This window comes from Scardinius erythrophthalmus (assembly GCF_964197995.2).
Source record: "Scardinius erythrophthalmus genome assembly, chromosome: 8".
Classification (NCBI taxonomy): Eukaryota; Metazoa; Chordata; class Actinopteri; order Cypriniformes; family Leuciscidae; genus Scardinius; species Scardinius erythrophthalmus.
The window spans coordinates 7857789-7874219 of record NC_138228.1 but is presented as its reverse complement, the minus strand read 5'-3'; the positions used below and the strand labels follow the sequence as shown (position 1 = coordinate 7874219).

Genomic DNA, 16431 nt, shown 5'->3' with positions numbered 1-16431 from the left:
CTTTAGTAGTTAATGTAGAAGCTTCTGCAGGCAGGGCAAGCAGGTTCAACATTCCTGCTGGGCTGTCGCCAGGTTTTTTCCATCTCGGCTCTCTTACTTTCTCCCTTACTTTGGAAGGTATCACTTATGACAGCTAACCTGTTGATAAGCCCTTCGAGTTTATCTGAGGGTGAGGATGAAGGCGGGCCCCTCCGCGTGGGGTCCCACAAGTGGAAGCGACTACAGCAGGATGCCGCTCGAATTCAACCTTCACAAGCTGTAATACGTTTTTCAGCTTGAATCTGTGCGCTGGTACAGATTGAATAAGGAGTTAAAGAGATTCAGCCATCTCCAATAGTATAGTGTGACTAAATTTGTAATGAATTATTAAAGAAAGACCCAGATGTGTGCACTGTTGTTGTTGTGCCTGCGGGGTTGTTGTCCAAGTGCTCTGTGCATTAAGCACGATTCTCATATCCCTGGTGGCTGTGGCTGTGTTTGTGTGTATGTGTGTGTGTGTGTGTGTGTGTGTGTGTGTGTGTGTGTGTACGTGTGCGTGCAGGCATGTGTGAAAGTGAACCTAGCTTAGGAGTGGCAGTAGGTAGACTGCCCAGAGCGCGATGTCTGGCCACTGGCTGATATGACAGGAACATGCTGGTACTGTACTAGATTTAAAGTAAGGCCTGCAGGCCCCGTCCAACTTAAGTCAAACATATTGTCTCTAACAAGCCTCCAGCATGCCATGGAAATGCAAGCCTGTTGTTCTGTGTAGGTACAAGCTCGTTCTTGTGACCTTCAATGAAATCTACAACGCTCGCGCAGTGTGAGAAATTCAGATGTATTCATTTTAATTCAGGTTAGACCGATGTGATGTGCATTGTTTCAAAAGTTTATTGTGGAAATACCCTGATGCAGTGCAATTATTATTTAAGATTTTATTTATATTAAATATATTTTATTATTATGGCAAGCAGGGCAGGGCCATGTTAGTTAATGCATCAACTAAAGTTAACTATTTCCCCACCAGCAAAAAAACAAACAAAAATAAATCTGCCAGCCACCACCAGCAATTTTGATCATTTTCACAAAAAATTCATAGCCACCAGAATATTTTGTGGTTTGAATATCTGAACATGCAATATATCAAAGAAAGAACAGAGCCTCAGCTTTTTAATTAATTTGTAACAAAACATTTTATTCTAGCTTCATGCATTCTTTTTTATCAACACTTGAATCCGGGTAAGTTTCATAAGAAAAGCAAAATTTTACTTCTTTTTTGACTGTGTTTTTATCTGGAGATTCAGTACTCTTTCAGAAGATGCGTACGCAATAGCGCTCCTACCGTATAACATTGAAAACGTGGATTGCCGGAAAATTTCGGCACTGGCAGGGAAAGAGTTAACTAATGGGACCTTATTGTAAAGTGATACCAATAGCCCAAGCTAAAGCCCTTATATACTTTTTTTAATGTTATTTCTTATTGTGTTCACAGATTAGTTGTGAAGTATACATTAGGGACCAATGCATTGACTGTTGGGATTATCGTCATGTGCCTATTTCCCATTGTATAATGCAGATTTCCTTATCATTAAAACATACATAAATTATTCAGCATGATTCAAATTATGAAGGTGGCTGGCAGCAAAGGTAATCGAAATATAAAATAGACAGAATTGAGTGTGCACAATTAAATACTCAGTTTCAGCCGATATATATGTCAACTGTTACAATACAAATACAATATAAATGTCCGTTATATTTTGCATCCCTAGTTTTCTTTGAATCAATGTTTCAGTTACTTATAGCAGTACATTGATGAAATTTGCTGACATAAATGCTCAAGTGTAGATGTTATGTTACAGATCGGTTGAGTTGTAATGTGCAGAGTGCATTTTTATAATAATGTTCCCTGAGAATGTCTGTTTTTACAGTCTTCCCTGTGCGTCATCTTATTATTTCTCAGGCTCATTAAGTTGCCGCTAGCTGGCTTTAAATTCAGCCGGCCAATTAGCGGCGTGCTGCGCGGTGCTGTGGGTGTTGTGCACCTATTTCTCTTATGGAAATCTGAAGGATTATTCATCTTATTTCTACCAGGGGTCTTGAGTGTTCGCAGTCTCTCTCCGCAGTGGTAAAACGCATTCGAGTGCTATAGGTCAGGCAGCAGGAATGCAGTGCAGTCAGGAAGCATTTGAAATGCAGTACATCAGAGCAAGTGTGGAGGACCCGCTCCTGTCAGATGCTCCGTTTTATCACATCCGAATTACACACCAGCATAGTGTTAATCAATTGCAAATGGGTTTTTGAAATATTAATATCTCCTATACCACGACACACAGATTCTGGCACGGGCACCTTTATGAGGTGCTGGAAGGGATGCTTGGACTTTGCTATACAGTTTTCTTGTTATGACAAGGTTTAGAGTCTCTGTGTCAAGTCTTTCTATTTTCTAAGAGTTAATTTCCAATGTAATATTAGAGGAAATGCATATGTGTGTGTGTGTGTGTGCGTGTGAGTGGGCAGCATTGCCAACTGTGCTGTCTGGAATCCTCATACCCTGTTTAATACCATCTCTCTCTCTCTTAGATATTTGTGTTGACAGTCTGGCTTTGGGAGCTGTTCATGTTGCCCCTCTTCCTCCTCCTGCTCATTGGCTGGAACTACTTCCACATCACACCAGGCATGGCCAGCTCCAGTCAGGACTTGGTGAGTGCTGTGATGTCGCCCACTCAGCTGCACAGAAAATGGTCCCTAATAAGTCAAAGTCTGTGCTGGTGACTCACAGGATTTAGAAATGACAAGCATCAGTTTTAAACCTCACAGATTCTACTGAAGAATGATTCGAAATATTAATAGACGTTCTGTCTACAGATATCTGATGTGAGTGATGTCATATACAGCATCTGCCAAAAGTTTTTATGTTTTTGAAAGAAGTATTTTATGCTCACCAAGGTTGCATTTATTTAATCAAAAATACAGTAAAAACAGTAATATCGTGAAATATTACAATTTAAAAAAAAATTCTAGTAAAAAATGAAAATGTAATTTATTCCTTTGAATACAAAGCTAAATTTTCAGCATCATTACTCTAGAAATATTCCATCAGAAATCATTCTAATATGCTGCTCAAGAAACATTTACTGTTTTTACATCATTATAAATCATGTGGAAAACAGTTTTTGCTGCTTAACATTTTTGTGGAAACGATGATACCATTCAAACATTTATGGTAAGATTTAAAAAAAAAAAAGCAAGATAAATTAATACTTTTATTCAGCAAGGATGCATTAAATTGATCAAAAGTGCCAGTAAAGACATTTACACTATCACAAATGATTTCCAGTTAATAAAAGTATCACCATTTCCACAAAAATGTTAAGCAGCACAACTGTTTTCAACATTAATGATATGGATTATATAAAACAAGCACAGCAATGTAGGAAACCCGATATATAGTTTATATATTATGGCACTATCCGAATGTTGCTTTACCACTCAGAATTAAGTATTCTAGAGAGTCATTAGATAATTTGGAGCACATTATACACCTTACAAGACTGAAATCAGTCTTTTCACAGCATTTCTAAAGACATTAATTGGTCAGCCCTTCCTAATTAGATCCATGTAATCTATAAATTCAACATTCACAAAGGTTAAGATGTCTGAAATACACCTAGCAGAAAAGAGTGCCACAGTTACATTCAATAGCCAGAAACGGTCAGGGATGACTCAAGAGCGGTCTAGGCACCCGAACGGCCAAGATTAAATGCATTCCTTTTGGTTTCAGGTGCATGTGTGAGTGTGTGTACGTGTTTGTTGTGAAGAAATTAGATTGCTTGGTTGTGACATCGCTCTTGTGAGGAAGGCCCTTCTCATTCACCTCCTCCTTTTGTGCGAGGTCACCCGAGAGGCAGTTGCTACGGCAACAAGGCCTCTCCCAATGGGGGTGTATATACAAGCGAAGGTTTCATTACGAGGTGTTTGTTAAGAAAATGCTCCATTGCCCACGTGTCTCAATCTCATCCGCTCTCTGTCTCTTTCTTCTTCTTTTACAGGAGAACATGTCCGTGGCCGAGGACGAGGACGAAGATGAAAAGGTATTTTGCCGGGGTCATGCGTGGTTTTTGATTAACCGCTGACTTTTATAGAGCCTCTCTGAGCTGTCCTTGGGGTTCTGCATAGATGGACTGTACGCTGTACCTTTAATAATGCGTTTAACTCAGGACTGCAACTTAAATACATTCAAAACGAGGACAGACGATTCAGCAAGCACATTTTCCCTCTAGTACTTTCACACCAGTCCTCTGGGAATCCTCGCTCATACAACAAATGGATTTGGTTGCTTTGCTGTGGTCCTTTGAAACGCAGAAATAAGCACAGAACGGCATCATTAATTGAAGTTTGCCTTCCGCTGGGGAATGGAGGCATTGTAAGGATTTTGAGGCAGGCATGGCTAAATAGGGAGGCTGGACTGCAGTTGAACTCCTTTTAGCATTTTTGTTTTTTTATGCTTAAGATGAGTCATTAGACTAATTACAAATTCTCCAAAATCTGCTTAGATCCAATTATTCTTAAAATATTCAGTCATTAAAAAAAAGGAAACAGTACAAACATCCTTCATTTTTTTGCCTTTAAAAAACAACGACATTTAAGCTGGTATGGTTTCGTTGTGTGGTGCGTGCGGATGGTAAACTGTCATAATGGTCAAAATCTGAATGCTGAGTGCTGAATAAATTCATAATGAGGCAGGGCAGGCTCATAATCATTTTAGGCCACGCTGTCTGGTCCAGAGAAGAACGAGTTAACAGGAAGATAATGCGTTATTGCTTTCTGACTTGGATGTGCGGAAGTGCACAGCTCTAAGCCTCCGAGCGCTGACCCTTGCGCTGTACGGCTAGGGCCTAGGATTCATATTCATAATGTGCTCAATATATTCTGCTATGATGACCGCAGGCTAGCTTCATCTGTTGAGAGGAACCCCTCTGTTAAAAACAGCTCCCTCTTCCAAATCCTATCCAAGCCAAGCAGATAATTCACGGATGAAACGCATGATATGTGTGTGCATGCACATTAGTTTACGCCCAGCAGCTAAACAATTGTAATATATCTTGGAGGGAGAAACGAGTTTGTGGTAAAATACATATAAGCCTTAAATATTTGGATTTGGAAATGTGTGCGTTTAAATTAAGATAATGTCATAAAATTACATCAGTTTCATTTTTTAAACCATTAAATTGGAATAATTAACTTGAATTCAAGCAGTAAAAATTCGACCTTGCATGTCTGTTTTGGACTGCCTGTGCATTTATTTATTTGTACTATTTCATTATAATTACAAGTAATATAATTAACCGTATTTTTCTAGTGAGATATATTGTGTTTTTACACCCTTTCACGTCATGTGTAAATGAAATATCTCCTTTCATTTATCAAATTACCCAGATGTCCATGTTTATTTTAAGTTGTCAGCTCTAATTTAAGGTGGCTTGTTTCAAAGTCCTGTTATGTTTTTTCACTTTGACTTCAGTTTCACGCTGGCAGATCAAACAGTGTAGCGTTACACTTCCTATCAAAGTCATCGCAGCTAATGTTTTGGGGTTGGAGAATGATCAGTGTTAAATTTGATCACTTCAAAGGTGCCGTTTTTTTCCTACTCTTTGGTTAACATGGGGATAAAGGCTGTCCCCTCTGAGGAGGTTACGATTACCGCCTGTTTTTCAGTGTGTTTTCCCCTGGAGGAAGAGAATATGTAAACCTGCAGCTGCGATGGAATGAAGCTTAAGAGAGTCGATGGGAGACGCCGCGATACTGCAGAAATAATAAAGGATCTCCTCTACGAGCACGAATCTGTCCTGGGGGAGAGAGACATTTACAAATCATGTAACTTCCCTTCGGCTTTCGGTATCAATTGTGTTGAGCACACAGACACTGGTTTAAATCGCATCAGAAAACGAGAGGATGGAAGAGAAAACAACCCTCTGGATGCGTGTCCCAAATGACCGAGAGGCCCTGTTCCCTGGGCACAGGTCACCTAAGAGTACCAAGCTTTGGCTAGACCCCCGTCTTCCACTGTAGCCCAGGGTATCATCGGTGCTCTTCTAACCCTCGAGCCCTCTCCCCCCTCACATCTAACATATCACCTTCAGCACACACCTCAAGGACAGAGTGTTGATGTCATAATCATTGTGTATTCCAGAGTGCACAATCCTGTGACATATCCATTAGGGAGCGCTGGGTGTTTTGTGCTTGTTTGTACAGTGGTTGTCAGCTTTAACAAACCCATTTGCAACACATTTAGCCAATAACGCAGATGTTTTATTTAGGTGCGTTCCTCTGGTTATTCCGTTGTGGAATAAGTGAGTCGCGAATATTTGCACCAGCTTTGAATGAATATTCAAATTTGATGCCATTTACCCAATTACAGGAATGTTAAATGAACCCTGGCTTGCAGTTTTTTGTTTTTTTTTTTTTTGATTGTGCCGAGCATCCCTGTGAAACTGCATTTTCTGTTTGCCTTTGTGCAATCTGTTCCCTATTAAGCCAACATAAAAGTTATGTGACAATTTCATCTGAATTGAGAATATGATCTGACACAGGTTTTCTAATCAGTAGACATGTAGCTCGGATAGTTTATTTATGGTGAAAAAAAATTTTTCAACCTCAGAGGCGAAAAAAAAGGATGTCTGACTTCAAGGAGGTTCAGAAAGATGAATTGCAAGAGTCCAGAGAACTAGTATATCATGCTTCTATGCATGCTTTCACTGTCATCTTTTGGTCTCCATTAATATGAATATTTCATGTTTGTCATTTTAAGATTTTACAGCCTTATCAAAGCAATCTGTGACAAACGTTACCTCACATGTACAGTGAACCCAAAAAGGTTTTGGAAACTAAAAAATATCATTAGATAACATAATATTAAAGCAAGTTGACACCTGCAACACAAAACAAACAATAGGTGGAGTTCATCACATAAACTATGGGCATGATCACACTTTATTTTTTTGAACAGATCTTTCATAATCTTACAGTTTACAACACTTTACAGTATATTAGGTGGCTTGCATTGAGGAAAGACTGAAAAAGTCAAAACAGAGCTTTTTATACTACTCAATAAAAGCTCAATTGTGCTCATAGGGTTACAAACTGTATGCAAATATCTGTTCTGCCAAATAGCTTCATCAGAAAACAAAATGCAAATATTGTTTAAAAAATAATAATAATTCAGATTTGTTAATGTTAAAATAGAAACAAGGAAATAAAAAGAAACATTATGAGAGATAGAAAGAACCCGATTTTTTTTTTTTTTCTGAGCAGGTCATAATTATTATTGTTTTTTAAATAAACCATCAAACCTAGAAATCTAGAACGTCTTGTTTTGCTCGAAAATAAACTTTGTGATCTATTTCTTTTAAATAATCGCCACTTGATTTGTTATTTTGTTATCTATTATGTGACTTAAGTGTTCAAATATTTTTTTGGGAGCACTAAGTTCATTTTTCTTGCGGTTGGTGGAGAGTCATTAAGCAAAGAAACACTAGATACATTTGAGCTGAAATCAAACACAGTTGATACACTGAAAGAATATATCATCTTCTGCACTTTATCCTCCTTTTGACACTTTCCTCACAAATGAGGGATTTTAAATGACTCATAACAAGAGGCATGTTGATTTTCTCTTGATTGATATCCTAGTCTCTGTGTACGGACATGCTGTGTGTCGCTGGAGTCGACGGGTTGTGCTGAGTGGAGGCATGACTGGCTTCCCATGGTTCCCTGTGTCTGGGGCCGAATGGAGAGTGACAGTGGGGAGTCTGGGCTGAGCTTTCCCAGGGGCCGACTCACCGGCCCCGCTGTCTGGGGGACGGTCGCTTACACAAACATATACAGCGCTCGATCACATGTTTGTCTTCCCCCCCCCCCATACTATCCATCATTACTCCTGTCATTATTCCATCCTTTTGATGTGAGGGCTTCTCGTTTCTCTCTCTTTCTCTTTCTTCTCTTCCCCCTTTGGAGAACTATACTCATGGGCTCTTATGCTGGAGGATTTCTCTGATGTGATCATGTTGCTTTGGACGTTAGATTACCCTAGCAATCTTCTTTAAGTAAAATGGAATAGAATTTCTCTTTTTTTTTTTCATCGAAAGTCCATTTAGCCCATGTCTCTGAATTACATGGCAACCCAATACTGTGTGATGCATCAAAATACAAAAAGACAATGGGATTTCCCATCTCTCTTACAAGAAGTAAAAACATTGCTTTGTATAACAGGATTACACTCAGACATTGCAATCTTTCTCCCACGAGCTCAGATACAGAAAACGATAAATCCAATGATTTCAACCCTGCACTCAATCTTGCCATAAGGTGGGCAACTCTGAGTTTTCATACGCCAAGAACTGGTACTCGAAAAAGCTTGCACCCTAGGAAACGAGCCAAGACATGCCCGGCAGAGACTCGTGGATTAGACGACCTCGCAAGTTGGCGTCTTACGCCGTCTGTGTACTTTAACACTCTCTCTCTCTCTCTCTCTCTCTCTCTCTCTCTCTCTGTATGCTTTCTGATTGCCATTTTTACATCTTTTTCCTCCTCCGCTTAATCTTTGATTGTGATGCACCTTTATTGTTTGCGCCTGACAAATGCTGAAATACTCCTAGATTCGTGACAGCTCTGTAGGAGAGGCTGACACATTTTCACGTCTGAGGAGATGTTACAGAAGCTCATTACAGGCCATTGACTAGATGAAATACTGGTGATGGCACTCTGGAAATAAACTGCTCTTCCTTTGTAGGCTTCTAGCAGCTGACTTCCCTCATCAGTCTCTGTCTTTTTTTCTTTCTCTTCAGGAATCAGAGAAAAGAGGACTGATGGAAAAAATCCACATGGTTCAAGAAATTGTGCTTACAGTTCAGAGCACTTTAGATGAAGTGGCTTGCATCGGGGAAAGAGTGAAAAAGTAGGAACAGAGCATTTTATACCTCTTCTGAAGCTCACATATGCAGTTGTGCTCATAAGTTCTTTGTCAAATAGCTTCATTAATAAAAAAACTAAATGAATTTTATGTGCCCTTTTATTAAAAAGACTGTTTAGTGCCACGTTTAAATAAAATAAATAGAGAATAAATCTATAAAGTTTTCAGAATTAAGTCATATTATTATGAGATGGGTGCTAATGATAACTGATATACCAAAAGCAAGGATGGACTATTGTAATTAATCATGCCCTTTCATTATATAGTCTTTTTTTTTTTGTCAATTTTATTTATGTAATATTATGCCTTTAATCTCCAAATTGTATGACTTTATTCTCAAAAGTTTACAGCTTTTGTAGAAAGCTGTACAGATTTTTATTCTACTTTGCACTAAAACATTGTTATAGCAAGGAACCTGAACTGTTAATATCATACATGTCCAAAAATAACGTACATGTATTTATTCATATATAATTTATGAAAATGAATTAATGTCTTGTGTCTCCATTGACAGCACATTCAACTGGTCAGTGCCGTTCTTGTCATTCCTGGCTTGCCTGGCTCTGTTCCTGGCGACTACTGCCTTGTACTTCATCCCACTGCGCTACATAGTTTTAGTGTGGGGTAAGTAAGTGAGACACCATGTGTAGCCCTTTCACCCAATCATGCGTGATACTCCAGTGCTGCTGTTAAGCTGTCTCCACTTTCCTTTAAATGGAAGTCATGCAGAGGTGTTTTAGAAAGAATCACACTTTACTGTCTCTGAGCTTTGAGCTCGAACTCCTTTACTGACGCCTGACGAAAGCTATTTAAAAAGTGATCCATTTCCATAACTCTACCTGTGACAGCTGATCAGAATCATGAACATGATCCGCTGTTGGCTGGGGAGACCAGCTGCACTCAGGCTTTGCAATCTTGTGAAAGTTTGATGTATGTACAGTTAGAAAGAAAGAGTTAGCGAGCGTAGGCATTATTCTGCCGTATTAATGCCCCCAACGTCAATTAGAGGTTTCACGTTTATGATTATTAGTTTTGATGATTGGAAGTGTGCAGGAAAAAAAGAAATTCACATACTGTAATGTTTCTTGTCTTAAAATATGGAATTATATATAATATGTACAAGTTTGGGGTCAGTAAGATTTTGTAATGTTAATGAAAAAAGTCTCTTGCATTTATTTGATCAAAAATACAGTATAAACTGTTCTATTTTAATATATTTTAATATTAAATTTTCACCAGCTATTACTAGCCTTCAGTATCACATTAGCTTTCAGAAATCATTCTAATATTTTGATTTGCTGCTCAAGAAACATGTATATACAAAGTTCAAAAGAACAGCATTTATTTAAAATAGATTTTTTTGTAACATTATAAATGTCTTTACTGTAGCTTTATTTGATCAATTTAATGTGTCCTTGATGAATAAAATAAATAATTTCTTTATTTAATAATAATATTAAAAAAAACATACTGACCCCAAACCTTTGAACAGTAGTGTATTTTTAATGTTTTCATGGAAAAAAAAAGTGTGATCCTATCCAAAGTTGCGAAATGAACATGTGCTCAAAATTCGAATACTGCATAAAACATTTGTGAATAAAGCATCGTTTCCATCCAGTGAGTTGAAGAGAACAGAATCTTCACTTCCTGATAAACTGTTGCCAAATATCACTAAGAAAAATTTAAATTGCTGCAGCAAAAAAAAATTTTGTATATAATAAATTACTTGCGCCTCAGAGCACGCATACAAAACACAATAAATGCTGGCATGCTATCTTTCTTTCGGAGGCCGATGCCTGCTGTTTGAGAACGCAGTCGTTTAAGACAGTTTGCTGGTTAGTCCAGTTATGCTGTCATATCATGTGGCCACATCTTTTTTGATGTTCTTCTAGGAATCTTTTTGGTAAATGTGTTTCCATCGTAGTTTATGCGTTTGTTTTCTAATCGGATAAAAAAATGTAACCGCCTCAGTTATTTATTTTATTTTATTTATGCGCATCTTGGCGTTTCCATTCAGCGTTTTTTATGCGATATCCCTAAATGCACATAAAAATAGGTGGATGGAAACACAGCTAGTGTCAACGCAATGCTTTGCTCTTGTTGCAGTTAATTTGCAATCACAAATACAGCAGTAGTGTGAACCGCGATATACCGTATACTCTAGCAGACCGTGTGTATTTATTTATATGCCCTTCCAATCACATAGCAGTATGAATTACAGCAGATAAAGTGACAAATGTTTGTTGGGTCAAGGTTTGTTTTACCAGTAAGATACCTGCAAGTGCGGCGGGTAACTGTATTTATTAATGCATGCTTGTTTTCACAGGTGTTAACAGATTTACCAAGAAGCTTATCAACCCATATGCCATTAACACAAATGAAATACTGGATTTTCTCAAGAGGGTGCCTTCTGATGTTCAAAAGGTAAGGGTCCAGTTTTACATTTAGAGAGAGAGGGAGGGACCGAGACAAGGAAGGAATTCCCTGAAGATGTCTGCATTATTTGCTCTCAGAATTCCCAAGTGTTACCCAGGATATTTCCTCTGGCTGTGTTTGATTATTAATGGACTCGTGCCTTTAAAGGCGGCCCCTGGCCCAATTATTTCCCAGCATGTCTTGATGGAGTCACCCGGCTGCCTGGATGGGGTCCGCTCTGATCTATCCTCGGCCTTACCGCTTCAGCCTTGTCCCTGATTATCAGTTTTGTCGGCCTGTGATAAAAGAAGGGTGCTGTAGAGGGTTCAGGGATTGCTAAGGGGTCGGTGTCTGCACACTGGCAGTGTGGCGGCCCCCGTCACATCAGGTTGGAGGACTCGATTAATGAAGTGTTGAGCCAACGCTGTCCTGCTGGGCGCCATATGTGATGAAACATTATCCATGGCTGATATGTCATTCAGGGTTACATCATAAGCCCGCGGATATGCAGCCAAACGCTGAGAGTCTCGCACTGTCTTTCGGACCCTGAGTGCGATTCAGAAGTCGGGATCCAAAGCAGGTCCTACTGTGACAAAGCGTTCTGCATAGGACACTTTTCTCCGTCAACATGGCTATTTAACTGTTGTCAATGCTTCCTGTCCTGCTCAGATACTGGAGAGCTTGAGTGATTGGCTCAGACAAACCTCCTGGGATGAACCTCTGCAACTTTACGTTAACATATGTCTGTATGGATAGATGAAGCCAGCATGACACACTGGTTTTGGCATGTGGAAACAGAAAGTTGGCAAAACAAGATGGAAACCATTGCTGAGTTTTTAAGCCTTTTGAAGTATGTTTTCGTGGTTGGATGAACTGCCTGCTGTTCATTTAAATGGAACACACCAAAAATGGGAAGACAGAATGATCTTTAGCAAAAAAAAGAAAAGAAAAAAGAAGCAAGCCACTTTTTAAAGAACAAAATGCCAATAAAACGGCACAGTGGTCATTAACCATACCAAAAAGGTATGCAAATCCATGCTGTCCCCGTTAAGTTTACAATGTTCGAACCTTAATGCTAAAAAAAGGATTGACCAAATAAACAGCACGTTACAAAAGCTCAAATTGACTCCAGTCTCACGGTTCCGAAAATGACTTGGCAATTAGTGCCTGTGCAGTTCTTCAAACACAAACCCTCAAAACTGGACTTCATACAGCGGCCCTCTGTCCTAAAATAAGCAGCATCTGTCAGTTCTGAGGACAGTTTCATGTTCTGAGGCTGCCGCGTCTCTTTGTTCCCTTGTGCTCCATCTCCCATTCTCATAATCAGGGCCTGGTAATTAGTGTGCAGTCCCTACCTTACAGATACACCTCCAGGTTATTGTTTCGAGGAGAAACAAACAAGAAAATCATTTGGACGCATTCTCCACACTTTCGAGTCCCATCAGCCTCATGCCATATTTAATTATTTGTCGATTCTGTACGTCGTTTGGACTGAAGGGTGGCCTTGGACAAGAAAAGATGCCTTTAATGCCATTTTCAGAGGCTGATGTTACTCTTAACTGTGAAAGGAAAATCAGAGTGTTTTTGGAGGTTTGCAATCCAGGAGCACCTGGGCTTGATAATGTGTCTGAAATGCCAATGAGCTTGCTGTTCAACCTTCAAATACTTGGACAGTGTTTGCTGTAGTAGTTTGTAGCGTGCTTTCAGAAATTCTCCACCTTCCCTAGCTCCACCTGTATAAATCTGCTATGGGTAATTCATGTATGTCATATTGTAAAGGAGCAGCGTGTCGTGTATGTATTGGCAGTAGCAGGTCTTACAAGTAGACAGTACTTGCTCTGCAGAAGTAGCATTGCATCAGATTTATTCTTTATTCTTCAACTAATTTGAAGTTGATGAAAAATAAACCTGTAAAATAGAGTTATACTTTAGATAGCAACTTCTGGATTCACTGTAGTTTGCGAGGTTTGTGGAAATAAATATTAATTAGAAATTCAAAGATTAGTTTAAATGCATACTGTAGTTGCTGAATGCTGACAGCATATGAGAAAGTACTAAAAGGTTTGCCTTTCTATCAGATATAATACTTTTTCATATACCGTTTCTCTTCTTTGTTTAACAGTTCTGTCTAATTAATTATTAGAAAACATAATAAGCTACAAAAACTAGTGAAGATGGAGAAAGGGGTCTTCTGTGCGTTTGCACTCAGGCGCTGGTGTTTTCCAGCCCTGTCAAAATAAAATTCCTGGTGCTTCCAACCTCTTATTTGCCAATAATAATAAAAAAAGCCAAATGTTAGCTGATATATCGGTCGAAACTAGTTCAAGTTTTTAACTGAAATGCAGTTGCATCTGGAGTGTAAAACTAAATTTGGTACATGGGCCCATTTATTAATCATGGGATAAAGTGTCCTTTTCACATGCTGAAACATCACATTATGACATTTTGCGGAAAGAGAAGGGCTGACTTTTCAGTCATATAGCAATTTCTTATTAACTGAACACAAGATGTACTTTAACTCCGTATCTATTTGAATGCCAGATCTGAATGCCAGTCTAGAAGTTGTATGTGGATACGCTGTGAGCTCCAGGAAAAAATCTTTATTCAGTTTCTCATACCTCAGTGAAACTCTACTTTCATCACGCCGACCTTCACCTCCGACCTGAGTTCACTCCCTGCTTTAAGTAAAGTAAACAGCATGTTCATCTGAAACGAGGGAAGTGTGTGATCATCTGTAACCGCAATGCCCCAGACGGAGCCATACAGGCACTTACTCCTGCCTACAAGCTGCTATAATTAGTCTCCAACAAACTTTTCTCAGGAAGGACACAACTCGCAACTCCTCGGTTTGCGAGGACCTAAGACAGCGGGTCTGCTCAACCAGTATAGTTCCCTTATAGGTGGGGGTGGTATAGTCACCGCTGTGTCGGTACGGAACCCTTGACTTTTCAAATCTTTCCTCCTTGTGATTAATCCCCTCTGCTCCTGTGTTTAAAACATGATTCATTACAGCCGCGCCCGCCTGGCTTTCCCCCTGCACCGGCTCTCCTCAGGGGAGCCATTACCGTGAGCGGGCCTCAGCTCCGATTACCTGCGTCTGACCAAAGAGCTGTTTGTTTTTACAGGTGCAGTACAGCGAACTGAGAGCCGAGCTCGGCAACCAGGGCCCGGTGAAGAAGAAACGCTTGCGCTGAAACCCGATGGACGTGTCGGATGAAAGAGACGGGCGGCGTTTCAGGACACGGTCTGTTTAAGTCATAATGCCCCAGTGCCAAGCCATCCGCATTGCCACTGAGGTGTATTCATCGACTGTGTTGTACTGTGTGTGTGTGCTTATATTTGTATCCGTGTGTGTGAGAGAGAGAGAGAGAGAGAGAGAGAGTGGCCCCTGCTGACGGGGTCTTTGGCCCTCGCGAACTCACGGTCACAGTATCTGAGCGTATGAAGGTAAAAGGCGGGCTTCACCAGCCTCTGCATGTGGTCACGCTGAAATGCAATGAAATATGACACAGCCTATTCATATATTAAAGTCTTTTTAGAGACCACACTCTGCTTCATTTAACAAAGGAAAAATTAGCCACAAAACATACAGCTCATACGTGCTTCCTGTTGCTTGTGTTTACAGCAGGAAATATTTAAATGAGGGTAAAATATTTATAACTCTTAATACAACGGAAAATACTAAATGTCATTAAACATTTTTATTCATGCAAAGGCAGCCTACTGTTCAAGATGTTTTATTCTGTGCTGTTTTTTTTATTTTAATCTTCCACGTTTTGTACATTTATGCTGCAGATAAAGATGAAATGAAGAAGATAACTAAAAGTTTGACTTCTTAAATGTGTTTTTCTTCTCTCGCATCCTTAACTCCGCATTATTTGTGAAGGATACACAGCATTATTACCCGGGCCACACTTCAGAAGAGGATGCTGGTCACTGTTGAGGAAAACATCAAAGTCTCAGTGTGTCCAGAGCAGTCAGCTAATGCACTGCTTTTGTAGTTCGCTGACAATAACAAGGTCCAGATGAGAGAGCTCATCTCTCATAAAGAGGGAGGGAGATTGAGAGAGAGGAAGAGAGAGAGTGAGTATATACACTCCATACCCCGCACTTAACGTCTCCCATTTTCATTAAAATCACCTCCAGTGCCTAATGGCTCTCTACTAGACCCATCACTCTGTAGTGTTAGCACCAGTGATGGGGCTTCAAGTAGAGCAAATGGAGATTTCCTGCCTCATCAACTTATTTATTCATATTACAGACATATTTCAGCCTCTCCGCTATCAGAGAGTCATTTTTATAGAAAGCAACATTTCCAAAGTGGCGCATCTTGAATGTAGGCATTCGGAGTGTTGATTTGAAACAAATATTAACCGATTATTAAGACATTAACCAAGTTAACAGTGAAGGCTGTGTTCGTTTTTTTACAATTTGGTCCTTCGACTGATTTACAGAGAAAGTTTCTTTCAAAGAAATGTAAAACCGAACAGTACTTCTTCAGAAGGTGTCTGCTCGCTCAATAATTTAGCGAGCGAGGTAAATAACCGAGCGGACGCTTTGTAAAAATAGCCGTAGCCATACAGATGAGCCCTAGACCCCAGCTCAGGGAGTTTGTTCAGACTGATTGGAGTGCCCAGCCTGCCCCCCTCCGTCTCTCCCACCCTCCCTTCACTCCTCTGCAGTTTGGTGCTGGTGAAAGGGCATCGGTTGGTGCAGCGTGAAGAGTTTGATTGGCTCTCAGGGACCTGCCGGAGCCTGGGGCTATCTCTTTTGACAGTCTGATAGAGACATCACGGCACTCTCCCAGGAGCTGCCACCGGGGGTCCGATTCAAAGCGAGGGGGAGTGGAGGTGACCCGCGACGCTCTGATGAGAGAAATCCCACACACAAACTCCTGCACCGTCTCCGCTGGGGGGGCCACAGAGAAGGGAGAGGATGGAGGGGAGGGGCCAGTGTCCCTTAGCTCAGTAAATGAGACCCCATCAGATGTCTGCGTGAGGTGAAACCAATTAAACAATGCTTGCAGGAACGCTCTAGTCGTCGGGTTAGCACCAAAACTTGAAAGC

The 16431-nt window shown here is 40.1% G+C and overlaps 1 protein-coding gene across 1 annotated transcript in view; it reads left to right on the top strand.

The window, feature by feature from the left end:
* mctp2a (multiple C2 domains, transmembrane 2a) overlaps window positions 1-15209 on the top strand; it is a 46225-nt gene extending 31016 nt beyond the window's left edge. The window contains exons 18-23 of the mRNA XM_081371763.1: window positions 2563-2682; window positions 4032-4073; window positions 8826-8935; window positions 9465-9574; window positions 11277-11374; window positions 14491-15209. Coding sequence (XP_081227889.1) covers window positions 2563-2682; window positions 4032-4073; window positions 8826-8935; window positions 9465-9574; window positions 11277-11374; window positions 14491-14559 — 549 coding nt within the window. The 3' untranslated portion in view covers window positions 14560-15209. The remainder of the gene's footprint in view (window positions 1-2562; window positions 2683-4031; window positions 4074-8825; window positions 8936-9464; window positions 9575-11276; window positions 11375-14490) is intronic.
* Window positions 15210-16431: the final 1222 nt, after the last annotated feature.